The 18,025-nt window shown below is 38.4% G+C and overlaps 1 protein-coding gene across 1 annotated transcript in view; it reads left to right on the top strand.

The window, feature by feature from the left end:
* The window catches only part of DPP10 (dipeptidyl peptidase like 10), a 242,103-nt gene that overhangs the window by 209,305 nt on the left and 14,773 nt on the right, over nt 1-18,025 (top strand). Inside the window, exons 12-19 of the mRNA XM_030951855.1 lie at nt 1,674-1,712; nt 2,834-2,941; nt 6,701-6,792; nt 8,236-8,283; nt 8,793-8,914; nt 12,662-12,709; nt 14,794-14,892; nt 15,000-15,069. Coding sequence (XP_030807715.1) covers nt 1,674-1,712; nt 2,834-2,941; nt 6,701-6,792; nt 8,236-8,283; nt 8,793-8,914; nt 12,662-12,709; nt 14,794-14,892; nt 15,000-15,069 — 626 coding nt within the window. The remainder of the gene's footprint in view (nt 1-1,673; nt 1,713-2,833; nt 2,942-6,700; nt 6,793-8,235; nt 8,284-8,792; nt 8,915-12,661; nt 12,710-14,793; nt 14,893-14,999; nt 15,070-18,025) is intronic.

Raw genomic sequence — 18,025 nt, 5'->3', positions numbered from 1 at the left:
TCAAATTTGATCACAGAATTAAATAACTTTAGAAAAAAAATTTGAAAGGCAACAGGGATATTTCATTTTTGAATGTAAGCCAAACTGAAATACATTTTTCTCTTTGAATCCAGACACATTCCACCCCTGGACCCAGACTTTGACTCCTGACACTCCTGCATTACATCTCCCCATTTTCTCAGTCAATCTTGCATCTTGAATGCATTTGGCTGCTTTCCCATTCTGAGTCACAATCTCTTCCCAGAACCAGCTAAAAGTATAAATATTTTCTGTACATGCTGATATCAGTACCAACAGATGCTCCGAAGCAGAGGGTATAATTTGGCAGTTTAAATGGTTATGAGTGATTAATGTTGGCCTCTGAGTCAAAAGGCTCCCATCAGTGTCTGCTGCTGAAGTCAGTCATATTGATGTGTCAGAGATTATTTCCAAGCTTGTCTTCTTCTCTTGCTGCCTACTACAGGGTGTTTTTTCCTCACTCAGAAACTATGAATGAATCCCCAAAGTATGGATTAAGATTGTGACCATGGAGATTTGGTTCCTGTGGGCCTTTTGTCTTTTTATTAAGAAAGTTGGTCCTGAACCACTGCAGCTGCTTCTGAGAGGGAAACCTTTATGTGCTCCAAGGTCAATTGGATTTGTTGGAAGTAGGTACCCAGGGAGCTGTAATCCAGGACATAATGTAAGAGAGACAGACTGAGAGTCCCACTCTAGAATACTTACAGTGCAGCAAAGGACATTTTTAGGGGGCTCAGGAAGGATAGTGATGCACTCTCACTGTTGGGAGCACAGCCCAGGCCTGGCTCCTCCTGGAGGGTTCCTACTCTGCGCCCTCTGGGATAAGGTGATGCTCTTGAAATCATCAATGGATGAGGAAAGACTAAATATTGTGAGAATTCAGCATTGTATCACACCATTTGATTTCAGCTGTAAACCTTGTTTTTCTCTCTAGGATGTTGCACATGTCCTCAGTTTCAGATAGGAATGTATAAAAGCAACTGCTGCAATAGCTACAGATTTTCATTTTTCAGGCCATATATATACAGATTCTTCTATAGCTAATAAATTTTCATTACTTCATTACTTCACTGTGACTATGACAATTTGTATTATATTTTTTTTCCAACAATGTGTGTATGATATTTGGTTGTTTTGTTGGTTTGTTTTTTTTTTTTCAAATGGCATCGTGATATATGAGTATGAACAATAAAACTCAATAATTTGTTTTTATTTTTTTTCTCATCACTAATGCCACACTACAACCCATTAAAGCACAGGATTGTGATTTGAAAAGGTCTCACAATTTGAGCTTGATTCTGGCTGTTTGCCCAGTGTTGATGAAGGACCTAAAATATCCAGTTGTCAGATGATGCCTAGAGGTAAAAAATAAATAGACCTGCCTATGAAAAGCTTCTTGATAGCTAATCAGAAAGGACTGAAATGGCATTCTTAGTTCTGTGATGTTCTACCAAAAATCTGAATAAAGCAGCTGACTTTGTAATTAAATTATCATTTGTTTCAATGCACGTGCCAGCAAAGAGATGAGGAGATTGTAACACAGTAGAAAAAAAAAAACATTAAATAGCTACAGACCTTTTGCTGAATATGGGAAATATTTTTTATCTGTAGCTATTCCATAAAAGCAATTTTTTCCTATTTTTTTTTTCTTTTAGAAATATGAAATGCAGTCAGATCTGTGGCTCCCTAAACAGGTACAGTAGATATGCTATTTCTGGGTGCATAATGCATAATTGCTTCATTGTCATTTTTATTTAACTGTGTGTTACTTTATAAGCTAATAAAATCCTGAGACACCTCTGAGGGTTTTGGAGGCAATATTCCCTTCAGTTTCTGGTCTGTCTGGATTCAGTTCAGTAAGCATTTAGATGAACAGCTGATTAACTACCCAGGTCTGGGATGGTGGAAGACAGACCAGATGAATCTCATTCCAGGCATGTCCTACTTACTGTGATTTGTTTCTGATTTAAAAATGATCTCACCAAATTAAAGCAGGAGTTCAAAGATTAGAGGTCATATGGGCTATAATTGGAATGAGAAAGTAAAGTATTTCTAAATTCATACCCAGAACAATATGTTTAACTAATATGTCAGCCAATTATTCCACTTTCATAGCTTCAGAAGAACTGCCCAATAACTGGATGAAACACATTCCATTTAAACTACATTTCAGGCTTCATTTTGCAATGTGCAAATGAGAAATCATTTTAACAAAAAAACCCTATGCTTTTATAGCAAGCCATTTCCTTTAATACTTCTGTGCAAAGCTAGACAGGGAGAGATGGTATCACATCAGGCTACAGTTTGTGGTAAAACCCTGATTCAGAATACCAATTCAATGTGCTTATTTTTTCCATATGACTTTATCAAAATCAGTGGGTGTTAAAAACATGTACTCAGTGAGTCCAAACCATTGAAACTTTTCTTCTCCTCCTCAGCAGGAGGAGTTATCTCTGTCATTATTTGTATGTCTGTAAAAGACACTGTCCTGGAAAGTCCCCATGCATTAGGAATGAGAGTACCAGAGGTAATTACCAGAGATTATTGTGAGGGAGAGTCATGCAAGGGCTGTAATATTCTAAACAGCCTTTAGGACAGGATTGCACATGGTATGAGCTATATTCAGCTTCAGCCACCACATTCTTGGTAAACTTAGCAGAATATACTTAAAACCTAAGAAAGTTTTCTCCAACTGACTTCTGAGCACAGCAAAGCCAAGGAGACAAAAATGTTTAGGTTGATCTTTTGTTAAGAAGTGTAATGAGAAGTGTGCCAGACTAACACTGGCATTAATAATATATTATTACACTTACAGAACGAGGAGCCCGTTTTCTCCAAGGATGGCAGTAAGTTCTTCATGACCGTGCCAGTGAAGCAGGGTGGCCGTGGTGAGTTCCACCACATAGCCATGTTCATTGTGCAGGTAAGGCTCTGGTCAGGCTGCTTATGATATCCTACTGCTTATCTGGAACTTTTATTGTGGCCTAGGCAAAGTCCTGAACTTCAGTTTCATCAGAACACTTATGTCATGGTCATTTGTCCTGTCCAGCTTGTCTCTCAGTGCAGTGGGATGTATTTATAACTTCTTCCAGAATAAATGCTAATTTTACCTTCTCTAAATACACTATACATGCATATTTTTAAATAACAAATCATTTTAAATGTCTATCCAGAATCTGCTCTTACAGAACAGTAAAGGGAGGCAATACCCAAACTTAAAACTTTTGTGAAAGTTAGGACTCTTTTATTACCCTTTGCAACATTTTTCAGCAGCTTCCATTTCCCAGGGTCATTACTTTTTCCAAAGAAGAATCTGAAAGAAGATAAATTTGCAGTGTGACTTTGAAGGTCACCAGTATGAAGTTGTGATGAACTAATAAAGGAAATTATGCCCTGGAACGGAACGCTCCAAGGCATCTATTTAAATCATCAGAGCATTAATCCAGGTGCTTTAGCAGAGCCATATGACATAGGAAGGATTACCAAGGTACCCAAACATCAAAATAGCAGATTTGTGCCTGGCAGCTCTTGTTATCTGCCTTTATGACAGTGTTCTGGTATGAACATTATTAAGTCTGAAATATGTTCACAGTGCACTGCAGACAGAACAAGAACAAAAGAACTCTAATTGACAGTTTAACCTGAAGAAACAAGAACAAAGATACTCATTCACCAGAGTAAATATATCAGGAAAGAGTCCATGATGATAAAAGGGATCACAGGCATGTCGAATTCTATTTCCTAAAGAAAACAGTAACTCAGATGACAGACTGGTAAAGGTGTATATTATTGATATAATAACCACATAAAAATTCACACCTGAGCAAAACCATTTAGTCAGTTGTGGTGGGTCTAGCACTGGCCAAATCCCAGTGCACCCACTAGAATATACTTCCTCATTTCCTGCTGTGAGATAGGATTAGGAGGAAGGCAAAGCAGGCTCAAAATGTTATTAACAGTAACTAAAAGAAAGCCAGGCTGGCCTTGTTACCTGTTCCCAGGCTGGAAGGAAATGGGAGAATTCCTGGCATTTGTTTGTTTTAAATTGTGAATCTGACAGAGGTGAATCTAGTTTTTAATTGGCTTATTAGCATGCTTATTCTCAAAGCTAGCCAGCAACTGGTTTTGCTAGGCACAGAGGAAGCTCTCAGCAGCTCCTCACAGAAAAAATCACTTCTGTGGGTGGCTCCAATGCAAAACCAGCACATCAATCAAGTCTTATTTTGGTATCTTTCACAGTGTGAATAAGTACCTTTAAAATACATTAAATAATAATGATCTGGATCTGAAAGTTCACTTGCAACATTCCCAAGGATGTTACAATCAAGTTTGCCTTAACCTTGTAGGCTCTGACATTTCTTGCTACTGAAAAGTCCAGGAAACTTGATTCTAATTCAGGAAAATGTTGAAGCAAAGATCAAGCCCACTCCTATTCAGTAAGATAATACATGCCTACTTTTAAACACCTTTTAATTCCAGCAGAATAATGTTTAAAGTCGAGCTTACGTTTCAGAATTTAGGTGGAATTAGAGTCCTGGGTATTGCACACCTCCAAAACTAGAAAATACTTCTATTTTGCCTGCCATCAGCATGAATAAACAAATCTGAATGTTATCACCAATGACAAATTTGGCTTTAAGCATGTAGCTGCTCCTGAGAAAAAGGAAATGTAATATCCCATGTGATATCAGCCATTATTCATCAGTAAGCAACATTCTGCGTGGTAATGGGGCTGATACAGAGCAGTAAAGGGCAGGAAATATGTTTATATGATGTGTTTTACACACTGCATTAATCTGATTGTCCATTATTCCTAAAGCAAACATAGAGGCATAAAAAGTATATTAAGCGTTGCACATAAAGCCCTTTGTCACATTAGATGTTTGTCACACCTTGTGAGAGCCACAGCAGCACAGCAAGTGCCCTGCAGAATTTAAAGCAGTCAGCAGATCACCAGTACCCACATGGTCACAGCCTTTCTGGGGTGGAAAAGGGTAACTCTAGAATTTGGCCCTGGGATTCTCATTCCTTCTCTGGTGCCACTCAGTAGAGATATCAGCCCAGTGACAGAAATCAGCTTTCATGTGCAGGAAAGTCAGAACCAACGTGGACTTGCAGGGATGAAGAAGCAATTTTTAATGGCTTGCCTTGATATAATCACTGAGGCTGATTTCTCAATCTTACAACAAATTCTGGTGTTTTTCAGGCTGCATTTCTTTGACTGCGCTTCAGAAAAGCATGTGTCGACACAAAGCGTGTTAGCAGAGACATCTAATTAAATCTTTATGCAGGGAGAAGTTACTGTCTAAAAGGTTACTGTCTGTCATAGGTTATTTACTGTATGAATGGAGAGGGTTGGATGTGTGGTTTATTGTTTTTAAATGCTTTTAGTAACTTATGAAATATTTAAAAGAACCTAATCTCAAAATGGGATTGAATCATGTCTTATGTATCTAGACTTTCTTTCATGGAGCTTTGCAACTCTAGAAAATCTCTTTTTTTTCAACCATAAAATAAGAATTATAAAGTAACTTTAATGGATCAAGGGGATAACTTTCTTCAAGCTTCATAAATTATGTATTATGGCTGTAACCTTGAAAAATAACCATGTTTATTAACGCTTGGCTACGCTTTTTATTGCTCTTTCTTGTTAGATTCTGTGATCTTAATATTTAAATATCTATTTCAGTAGTTGCAGCTTCTCTCTCTCTAAAGAAGAAATAGTCACTTACAGTGAATCACTAATATGTATTTTGATCATTCCTGGAGACAGCACTGAATATCAGAATCTTCCTGAACAGGGAGCCCTCATCATAAACAGATGCACAGCGCCTAGCACAATCTCCTGATTTCATTTGGTACTTGCCAGGCTTGTCATAGAGTTGCTATGTCATTCTTTCCTCATGGATCTGTTAGGAAGCAGATCAGTTCCAAGGGACTTGGTTCTGCCTTGCCAACATGTCTCATAGAGTATCTTTGTGCATTTGCTTCTTTTTAGTTATTGCTGCTGTTGATGTGGAGCTCAGGGCACAGGTCAGAAATACATGGATTAAAAAAAAAGGCCAACATTTTTGCCTTTACGACTTTTTGTAGGCCTTGTAACCACTGAGTATCACCTCTGAGACGTCTCTTTTCTTTATGAACTTTGTCTTGAATTTGAAAACTAAGAATATGTATATCCAGGCCAAGCATAATAACCTGAATATAGAAAAACCCACAAAAAGGATGTCCAAGATGTGAGGGTTTAAGTTTTAATCTTCAATAGCCTGACCCATGATTTTACCTTTTGTCCTAGGAAACACCCTCAGATAAGCTTCTCACTTGGGTTTTTTTTTATTTTAACCTGTGTCTGATAAAGAGTCTGCTGCAACTTCCAGCCAAAAAGTTGGTTTTACCTGCATTCCTTCCTGGCTTCTATTATTTGTTGACATGGGGGCAGCTGAAAGAAAAATTGTGCTGAAAGCAAAGGTTATTTTAATGACTTTAAAAAGCTTATAGATGAGAGGGAAAGGATAAGTGAAGTTCAGGCCTGTCCAAATGTTTATTATGTTTGTGGTTTAAAGATGTTATGTTGCATATTAAAGTTTAAAAAGCTGTAATCAGTAATGACATGTGCAGGCAATCCTGCCAGGCGAAGAAGAATGTAGCAAGGTGAAAGTTAATGTCTTCCATCTCTCAACAGGCTAAAAGTGAACAAATCAGTGTGAGACACCTGACATCAGGGAACTGGGAAGTTATCAAAATCCTGGCATATGATGAAAATACTCAAAAGATGTAAGCACTATTCCCTTTTTTAATAAAAATATTCAAGTTATTAAAGTTGAATCCATTAAACTAAAAATTAAACAACAATATTTCTTTCATTTTGGAACATTACCATAACTTTGACACACCTGAGTTCATAAGGTGCAGTTTTAAGACAATTCATCTGCCATTCTTTTCCTAAAAGCTTTTTTATGCAGAGGGAAAGAATCACACTGTGATATCACTTGACTCTGTATTTTTCAGAATAGAAGGAATCAACACACAGTGCAGCAGTAATAACATTGTGGTAACTTCTTTCCTGGAATCCAGATAAGAAGTCATAATAAATTTTTAGTACTTGATAAAACATCACACCTTTACTGCATGAGATCTCAGAGTTGTGGGGGGATCTGATCCAACTTCATAAATTCAAATTATTTGTAGAGATTATGAGAGCTCCTGATTCTCACCCACAGAGAACTCTTTCCACAGCCCATCTTAGTGAGAGAGTGGATGAAATGCATATTTGGTGCTTTTGGGGAGGAGTCTAGAACTAACACAAAATGACTGAAGGCTTCACCTAACTTCAGTGGATCGTGTTTAATTTTCACTTTTATCTGTTCATGGCAAAAAATACACAAGCATATCTAATTCTCATTTGCTTTAAAATAAATGATATTTCAACAAGAACTTTTTTGAGGCTGCAAGAAGCCCCATCTTTTCCACTGGTACTGGAGAAAACCTTTTATTTACAAGTCTTTGGGTTTTGAAAATATATCCCTATAGAATTTCCTGGTACTTCTGCAAGGCCCGGGGTAAAAATGAAGTCTGGATGCAGTCAGGCTGCAGAGAGGGTGACAGATGTCACAAGGGCTGTCTCAGCCACTTGAGGGATTGCCTTGGCCTCCCTCTGCCTGTCAAGCAGAAACTTTGTGGGGATCTCATCAGGGAAACACCAAGGGCTTTTCTTGGGGTTCTTGCAAAGCCTCTTTCCACCCATGCAAAGCAGATAGAAGAAAAAGTTGGTTTGCAGCTCAAAAAGGCTCTCAGATCTCATAAGACTTATTGTAATATGTGACATAATTTAATTGTGACGTTTACCTGCTATTTGGGTTTATATTGCAAACTCTTGGAGTGAAGCAGAAACTTTCTCTTCTGTGTTTTTAATATGCAGAGAGGAGTCCTGGTTGCTACTGGAGCTCCTGGGCATCACAGGAATTAAAATAATGAAATCCTGTTTTCATCATGGTTTTAATAGGAAACTGTATAGCTTCTGAAATAACTAATCTGTATATTGGATCTAAGTTTAATCTTCGAACTTGAGTTTATATATAATTATTTGATCTTCATGGATGTTTGTGAACTTTAAATTTTTAAAAATGTTACTTATGGTGTCTCTCGCTTCTCTAAACACTACCCAAATCAGACATTTTACCAAACTGAGTTTTAAATTTTTTCCTCTTTTGGACACAGTTATTTCTTAAGCACTGAAGAGTCCCCAAGAGGAAGACAGCTGCACAGGTAAGAGCTACATGGGGCTGTGTTATCAGCTTCTTCATCCCAAGCCATAAGTGCTATGGTGCTTGGGTAATCATTTACATTGTGTAAAAATTAGTATGCTTGAGCTGTAACAAAGAAACTGCTACAGCTTTTCAAAATTAAAATTGCCATTTTCTAAAAAAAGGAAAAATTTCTAACAAAAAATATTTTTACCCCTTAGATCTTCACTAGTCCTTTATAAACATCTAAAAAGTTAAATCTAAATACAAGCATTTAACATAACTGTGTTTTACTATATAAAAATATTTATAGGGTTTAATCATGTAACTTAAAAGTGTGGGGGGAAATCACCTTATATTCAGTGCTTAAACCCGAGGCTAGTGAGGTTTTCATGGTTTCCTACTAATGCTGTGAATTACTGCAGTGCCAGTGGTGCTTTGGGCCGCTTTTGGATCCTGTCCACATAGCCAAGGTTACTTTGTTGTATTTTATTCCAATGTAAAATGTTTCTGATCATTTTCTTCCCCCAGTGTATCAACAGTGGGGTCACTGAACCGTCAGTGTCTCTCGTGTAACTTCCTGAAGGAGCAGTGCACGTACTTCAGTGCCAAGTTCAGCCCCATGAACAGGCATTTTCTCCTGCACTGTAAAGGTAAGGTAAATGCACAGGGTGCAATGCTGCTGGCTTCTGAATTAATGTATTCCTTGAGAAGGGCATTAGGCTGGACTCTAACATTGAGGTCAGCAGTGGATTACTCAAAGTTCTGTACAGAGCCTATTCTAAGACTGCAAGTAAAGATGTTCTGTGAAATTACTAAATTAAAGATGTTCTGCTAAATTATGAGTGATGTCAGAACGCTGCTCCAATCCTGACCCCTCTGTCCAAGTAAAGGACATCAACTTACATTCACCCTAAATAGAAATCCTTCACCAAAACATTTGGAATTTTGGTGATGGTACTGTGGCTTGTAACAGTTCATTATTTTATATATTGGGATTGATCTTGTGTGACTATACCTAGTTAAAAAATGAGGGCCTGTGTTCTCTAGCAGTGTTTGTACACATGCATGTGCAGTGCCTCTGTACATCCTCATAATTATGTGTATGGGTGTATCCACCAAAAAACAGCTGTGGTTTAATCCCCAGAGACAGATCCTCTATATCAGTGAAATTGTAATAAATAACTCACAGTGTTTTACTGTTAGCTGCATTCCAATAGCACTAAATGGCACCAGCTGGCTTCAGAATTTCTGTATAAACAAAAAAAAAAAATTAAAACCATCCCACACAGAGAAAGTTATAACCTACATGTAGGAAATAAACACTGATATATAAGTGATAAAAAAAGGTTCAGAAAAGCATGAGCCAATGCATAATAAAGTACATGGTTAGACCTGTTGTCCTTGAAACTTGAAAAACTTTACAGACACTATCCCCCCAGCATTTTTTAATAGCTAGGATCAGAGTGCAAAGAGCAGATGACAATTCATCTGAAATACATATGAATAGCTCATTTTATATTCATGCTTTTTCTCTATTGCTTTTACAACTCTACTTTTTTCTCCCACACAAAAATAAAATACCCGCTGACTTGAGCATTGAATGTATCCAAACAAGGAAACTATGAATATATATTGGCTAAAACAAGGGATTTGTTTTCAGTTTTGTTGTTTTGGGTTGTTTTTTGTGGAAATGCACCTACAGTACAGCTGATTAGAAGAAGAATGTACAGACTGTATGGTTTATACATGGTTAAATCTGCAGCAGAAGTGATGGAGCTAATCTTGAGGTCCTTCTCTGAGTAATGAGCTCCTCATGCTTTAGGCAGAGTTTTCCCTTGTGCTTGACGTAATCCCTATGGGTTAAATCTCAGAGTCTTGCAGGAGAGAGGGTTGATAAATTGGGAAGAGTTTTTCGCCCTGAATCAGCAATGTGCCGGGGTCCAAAAGCATCTTGTTACTATTTTAGCAAAATATATTCAGCCTGTAATTTTTAATGTGCTTCTGTGATATAAAAATGTGGATGCCAGTAGGAGGTTGTGCATGTGATTACTCACAAGCTCATGACTTTCAGTGACTTTGGCAGTTCTGTGGTTGAGCTGGGAAGGCTGTAGATCATCCTCCCAGGATTAAACCTGCACTTCACTGAGTTGCAGTAGACTACCCTGAGCTGTAGATGTTGGGCAGGGATGCTAAACCACTGTAATTAATTTTTTCTGCCTCTAACATTAATGTGGAGTTTATACTGGCTGGGAGTTGTTCAGGGTGTTCTGCTGTGTTTCCTCAGAGCTTGGCAGGTAGAGCAGCAGCGTGGCCCCTGTGGAGTGCCCGGGCCCTGGGCTGGGCTGGGCATTTGGAAGTGTCAACACTGGTGGCAAGGTCACCACAGAACTGGCATCAAAACTCTTCTGCTTGTGAGACTATGAGCTAACTGCTTTGAGGAGACAAATGGCACATCTGCTGTGTGCATACACACTCATTTTCCCACAGCAAAAAGCCTTCACCCAATTGTTACGAAAGCAATTTGCCCAGAAAAACCCTTGGGGGACTCTGGACTGGTTCTATCTGTATAAGTTGCAATTCTTCAACCTCCTGTTCACCCACAAGCACCTTTATTAGGATTGTTTTTCCTTCTTAGTTTCCCTCAGCCAGGAGATCTCTCTCATTTTACCAGCTGTATCCTTCTCCAGAGACTCTCCTGAGTGAGGAGTTATTTCTTGCCTGGTAGGTGGAGGACTGGCTCCTCAGCTTCTCAGTTTTGGCAAGCACATCCTTTGCACTTATTTTCCACATTGCTTGGGGATTTTTCCTTTGGCACTTCACAAACTCTAGCAAGATATTTTTCTCTCCACTCAAATAAGATAGTTTGGAAAGGGAGTAATTGTTTCTCTCCTTTTATACAGCAGGAAATAAGCTGTGACTTTGGGGTTAGTGATAGGAGGTCAATGGGAAATCCAAGTGTTGTGCTTTGCTCTGATGCACTGTAACACAATATCTCTGACACAAATTTGTCCTTTTTTTTCTCTGATCAGCATTTTAATCTACTACAATCTCACTTTTTTCAAAATGTCATCATCCTTCCATTTTTTAGTATGACAAATAAAGATAGACTGGAAAATGCTGGTGCTTCCCTCCTCAGAAATGGTCTTTCTTAAATAAGAATTGAAAGCAAAATGGCAAATTCAGGAGTTAAAAGAACTGGAAATAAAAACAAACCAAAGCAAAAGAGACATCTTATGAAATTATCTTCTCAGAGAGCTAAGGCAGAAAGCTGTGATTTGTCAACAGTCTACCTGAAAGAATTTTGTCAATTGTCCCCCTTGAGGGAGAGAATGAAACTGATAAAAATCTTCAGTGAAGACAGTGAATGTCATCATGCTATTTATTTCAGGTATTTACATTTCCCTAGACTCATGCCATAATTAATTGAGAGAGACAACCTCTCAAAATACATAAATTAAGCTCTGTCTCTTCACTCTCAAAGGGAATTGGTTTTTTTCCTCAAAAAGAGAGTTGTGTCTCCTAATTTCAAAGGGTCCATGCCTTCATCTGCCATGGGGTCCTCAGGGACTTCAGCTTTTCTGTATTGTTCTTCATCACCCAATAGTGACTGAATGATTGTAATTTAAGCACTGAGGTAACACAGAGCTTCTGATGTGTAAATTCCATGTTGGGGGTGGGGACACAGGATTTTCTTCTGCAGGTTTACACTGGTGGGGATTTCAGAGCAGGGACAGCAGACTGAGCCATTTCTGAGTATGCTGAATGCTTGGTCATGCCAGTTTCACATGCCACCTTATGCATTTGCACAGTAGCTGTTGGCATGAAGAATTATTCCTTGTTTTTAGTTTCTTAGTGGTGCAGTGAAAATAAAGTATGTGAAATAGGATTAGACTACATCTCATATAGATTTAACTGTGATGCTGTTGGTTTTGCAGAGTTGGCATACCAAGGGAGCTTCTTAAACAGATAATAATGTGAAATATATTTTTTCAACACATCTATAGTTTTTTCATAGACCAAATAAGTGGATATTATCATTAATTAATTTCCCAGTCAACCTGTCAAACTGCTATATTTTAAACAGTACCATTAAGTGCATCCATATTTTTTTAGTCATGACTTAAAATTAAAACATGGACATTATTAAAGAAAAAAAAGCAGTGCTCATTCTGGATGCAGGGTCTGGGCTGCTGAGCAGGCAGAAGGCAGTGTCTGTTTCACACTTTGTTGGAACTGTAGCCCAGCCTGTGTCATTTCCAAGAGGTACCAGTGGAGTTCCTGCTGTGCTTGGAGGGAATTGTGTGTATGGAGCTTCCAGGATGCTGTCTGGTGTGGTAACTGGTTCCCAGTACAAAGTACCTCACCCTTCCTCTGTTTTTCTCCTCTCCTCAAAACAGGACCAGGCGTTCCAGTTGTAAGTGTGCACAGGACAAGTAATACTGCAAGTGAGTATACCTTATGAAATAACTAGGGTTTTTTATCATCCCTATTTTTTTTGGGGAGTGTGGGAGAAGGGAAAGAAAGCACATGAAAATGTCTTGCAAGTACATGAAAACTAATTCATATAAAGTGCTATTAATTACCTTTTAGCAACATCCACATCAGCAAATGGTAAGGAAAGTAGTGAATCCTAAAACTTTTCCAGATTTTTAGATATCTTTTGGACCTAATGCATGTGACTCATCTTCTGTTTACACTTGAGTAAATTAGATGGCGGTTGCTCTTCATCCTTTTCACTTCCTATGTAGATCATGCTTCCATTGCAGTACACCTTCTGTGTTTTTAGAGATATTTTTAAAGTTACAATTCAATTATGTTGAAGTCAGGTACAGTCCTGGGATGATTGATCATAAAAGCTGACCTACATATGGTGATTTAGTCCTTCTCTTCTATTTCTAAAACCAGAACAACAACTCCACTGACATTTTCAATGAAGACAAATCCAATAATAAAGTCTTTTTAGGAGGGTATTCTATACCTCTATTTTCAAGTTTTACTCATTATTTTCTTGTATATTGATGCCAATATTTACTGTTACTGCTTCTTGGCTGCTGAGGTGCTTTTTAGTGGAAGACTGTCCTTCAGCAGTTGAATTTTCCTGGTGGCACAGCAGAGGTAACATCTCTGCCACCTCCAGCTCCACTGTGACTCCACTAGCATGAAAGTGTGGGTTACAGGAATGGGGGACAACTTTTCACTCAAAAGCACTAAACCAACTCTTACAAATCCTCATGTCATTAACTGGATTATCCTCAGGATTTTTCCCAGAATCCAGAAATCCTGAACTGTACCTCTGTGTATCCCCTTTGTCCTGGGCTAGTCACTGTTCAATGGAGCTAATCTTGCATGCTGAAGTACCATCCTGATAAACAGTGCCATGCTACGAAATGTTAATTAATATCTGCACTTTAGTTTCCTTTTTTTTCCCCCTCCCTTTTTTAAAATGCCATTGTTTGTGTTTGCAAAGCCCAGTTCCACAGCACACCCAGGGCAGGGAGTTTTATCCAGCTCAGTAAAGGGGAGCTATTGCTCGAATAAATGCATTTTAGACTTGTGTGGAGCTCCGCATTTCTGTGTAGGCAGGCTTTTGCTCTTTATTACCTGCATCTAAAGTACTATGGAGTGTGAATTACTGAAATTGAGATTTATGTGCAGGCCCTTAGAGTAAAATAAAGCAAGTCAGGATAGAGGGATGTTGTTTGTTGTAACAACAAAAATCTAAATAATAAGAGAGATAATTTAACATTAGTGTTTGAGTGCAAGATGAGATTATCCTCTTCAATTCATAAAGGAATGATTAAGGATTATTTCAATTATTCCATCCTCAGACTATAATTATACCATTTTGGTTGACTGCCCAGAACAAGCATTCTCCTCAGATTATCTGTTTTGGCCCTAAGTGAAGAGTTTATTATTTAATTTTAAAAATCTAAATTTTGGAAGCAAGATCGGTAATTTGAGTTAAAAGAAGCCCAAAACCACAACAAATTAGCCATTCTTTCATGTGTAAAAGGGTTGCCTCAAATTAGTCTGCAGCTTTAAACCAAGCTGATGATCTTGCTCTTGGCTGAAGTGCAGAAGACAAATAAGGGCACACAGTGACCACATTTATCTGTGCTGGCTAAATATTGCCTTGGAATAGGTGTTATTGGGGAAAAGGATGCCTGCATGAGGCTTAGGGTATTGCCCAGTAGAGCAGCCTCGTGCTGCTGCAGCTGCTCTTAGGATTTGCCAGAGATGGTGATGTTCATGTTGGTCATCAGAAATTTCCTTGGTAGTGCATAATGAAAACAAAGCCCTCCAAAGCCAGAAAACTGAACTGGATGTGCATCTTTTTGAATTGAAAAGTAGTTGCATTATAAAAAAAGTATTTACAGAAGGAATTAATTTACGAGATTAATTGCAAGATTAATTTGCAAGATCATTGCTCATTTGTCCTTTTTTTAAAAAAAATCCGTGAATCTTGATGTTATCTCTGGTGTGATGATTCTCCATGCCTTTCAACATGGTTTTTCTTCCTGTTTTCTAGAGTTTTATATTTTGGAAAATAACCCTGTCTTGAAAGAAGTTGTTCTTAAGAAAAAGAATTACAAGACTGAAATCAAAATGCTTCACATTGAGGATTACGGTAAATTGGCAAAATGTTATTTTAGCAAGCCAAAAGCTTTGTTTCAATGTTACTGTTTTTCATCTGTGTAACTACCAGCCTTTAATGTTTTGCTCTTTTCTTAAAAGAATTCCCTTTACAGTTGTCACTGCCAAAAGATTTCACGGATCGAAACCAGTATGCCCTTCTATTAATAATGTAAGTATCCATTTGGAATCACTCAAAATAATAAAAAAGTGCTTCATGGAAAAGATTTAAATCTGAAATTAGGTGGGTTTTTTTTTGTTTCTTTGGTTTTTACCTTTTGTAGGAGAAAATATCTCATGGATTTGAGAAATCAAAGGGCTTGTTCTTGGGAAGATTTTGTGACAGGTGCTGTCTGGTAGAGATGCCTGGGGTTTTTTGTGCTAGTCAAACCTGACTGTGCTTTGCTGTACTTTCATGTTTGGGAGGCACTGGTGCTTCTGATGGTGTAGCTTTGAGTAGTCCTGCAGTGTTTCCTGGACTCTTACTGATCCTGCCCACAGAGCATCTCCCTCAGAGCATGTGCTCCTTTTTATCCCTGAGAGAAATGAGTAGACCTTCCAGAAGGGGCTCAGTTGAGATGCATAAAGCAAAACTGCTTTTAGGAACTCCAGAATGAAATAAAAGTTACTTTTTGATCTTCAGTGGTTGAAGGCATGATAGGCATGATCCAAAGTCTGTGGATTTTTGTAGAAAAGCTGCATGGGAGGAGAATGGTATTCCCTGGAAACCTGTGGTGTTCCTTTAAAAGGAGATGGAGTGTGTGTTTCTTGTAGGGAGAGTCAGCCTTCAAGTTGTGTCTGCACATGTGTAGCAGAGGAAAAGAACAGAGTCATGAGACTGCTTGAAGCCTACCTGGGAAAGTGGTGATGGCGAGCTCAGGGCATCACTCCTGTCTCCACCCAAACTCAGCGTGGGTGGAGAGAGCTTTCCTGGACCTACCTTGCTTCTTTCCCAGCTGGAAAGAATTGATGTGAATTTCAGTAACAGACATGTGGGAGTGTGCTGCTAAATTGATGAAAATGCCAAGTTACTGAGCTGTGTCACCTGGAGCAGATCTTCCCTCAGTGACAGCACAGATCCTCATTTTTGGGTGTGAGGTGTTTACAGACCTGAGCTGCTGAATGATCCCAAATTCTTCTGCTCAGATCAGATAACACGACAGAAAGGCACAAACCTGCTTATTTCTAAGCCCAGTTTGTGTTTTAAAACTCAGAATTTTCAGTTGTAATTATCTGCAGTTGTGGAAGCTCTCTGCTTTAATTGGCTCATGAACATATTTTTCTTCCCTGTGAAGAAACAGGACACATGGATTTTATTTCATCTTTGCAGCATGATCTCAGAGGCATGATTATATTTTAAGCAGTTCTTATACAAGTGCCAAAGGCAAACTGACTCTGTGAGTTGACCCCAGCAGCACTGCAGGGACTTGCAAACACTTGTGCTTATTCCTGTTTCTGAGAGCAGGGAAACACGAAGGTGTAAGCAGTGCAACGCTTCCCTTTGCAAGTATCCCAGAAAAATACATAATCTGCCATATACAGCTGTGGGAAAATATGGGGTTATAAACTCGTATAGAACCTAGAGAAGACAGAAGGGAAAGATCAGAAACCTGACAAGTCCAAGGCCAGAAATTACAGGAAAAGAAAAAGAAAAAAAAAAGCCAAAGAAAATACGATTTTGAATTGTTTTTCAAGATCAAGAGTTGAAAGAAGTGAGAAGAGTATTGAGTCAGGGTCTGAATTTAAACTTCCCAAAGTTGTTGGTACCCAGTGAGCAAATAATGTGGCCAAGTCATGATGTATGGTTATGTTTTATAATTGTTTTGGGGTTTTTTATGCTAGGCATGTGGGATAAAAAGGAAAGCCATCAATTTATGAATACAGATTGTTATATCTACATTTATAGTATGGAGACTATATTTCTTTTAGGTCAGGTTCTTTGCAATACTGAATTCTCATTGTTAGCTTTAACAGGGGCTATTTCTAGAAAACCCTATACACTAGTGAAAGTATGAAACTGAAAATTTTAAATATGTCCTGGCTCATGTACTGTAGCATGTTTTGTGTCCTCCTTTTCCCTAAAAGAAAAAGAAGTTACATTAAGCTGTATTTCTTCAGCAGCTTTTTACAGACTTAAAGCTAAGGTTGCCAGCAATCCCTTTTTCTATTAAAGAGGTCCCCAAATGAAATATAAAACTGCAAACTGTCACTGAAGTTATGGGAGGTTCCCTTGTGGGATGATTATTTGAGCCTAATAAATTCTGTCTAGCTCCTGAGAAAGAACTGTTGGATATCTGTGGGTATATAGGGGGTAATTTCTTGACCTACACAACTCCAAATTGACATCCTAAGGTTTATTTCATGATCAGAAGTACTACTTTCAAAAAAAAAGAGAAAAGTATTCAGGTCCAAGGAGAGCATGTAGCTTTTATAGGGAATGTTGATTAGTTGTGTAGATGATATAATTTCCCAGATACTTGACTTTCCTGAGTCCCAGAGTGGTACTGTTGGGACTGATAGAGAAACACCCTGTTCCTACTGCCACCAGAGTTAGATGAGAACTGGGGGCTGATAACAAGTGCTGTCTTTTGCACTGTTCAGCTGCCCCTGCTTTCCTTCTTCCATTCTCAGCCATGGTATGATTATCATTATACTTCAGCTATTGAGAGAAAAACCTTTGAAAATGAGTGCTTATCAATGTCCTTGGTAAGAATGTTGGTTTGATTGTATGTCCATTTTTTTGGAAAGGAGATTATATAAAACATCTTGATCCAGGAAACATGCACTTAGAAATAGAAATCCAGCAGATACAAGAACAGAAAAGTGGAGTATTAGCAGAGAAGAGGTGTTTGCTTTCCCATCTCAGTAGCACTGCACTTTGAAGAGGGAAAAGGAGAAAAAAGGGAGGAAGAGAGGCAGGTGATGAGTGACTTTATTATGGGGATGATGTTTGGTGCGATCTGTATTTGGGATTCTTTTCAAATCACTGAAAGCTAGTAGCCATTTCAAAGGTGCATGACTATGAAAAGGCTTCTGTATTCATGCAGGGATGTCTGCAGGTAAATTTGAACTTCCAGCACATAGCCCCCAGATGCCTGAGTGTTAAGGCTGAATCCTGGAAAGAAGCT

Source organism: Camarhynchus parvulus, chromosome 7, assembly GCF_901933205.1.
Source record: "Camarhynchus parvulus chromosome 7, STF_HiC, whole genome shotgun sequence".
Classification (NCBI taxonomy): Eukaryota; Metazoa; Chordata; class Aves; order Passeriformes; family Thraupidae; genus Camarhynchus; species Camarhynchus parvulus.
Note: the sequence above shows the minus strand (reverse complement) of the source record. Positions and strands in the feature narration are given on the sequence as shown.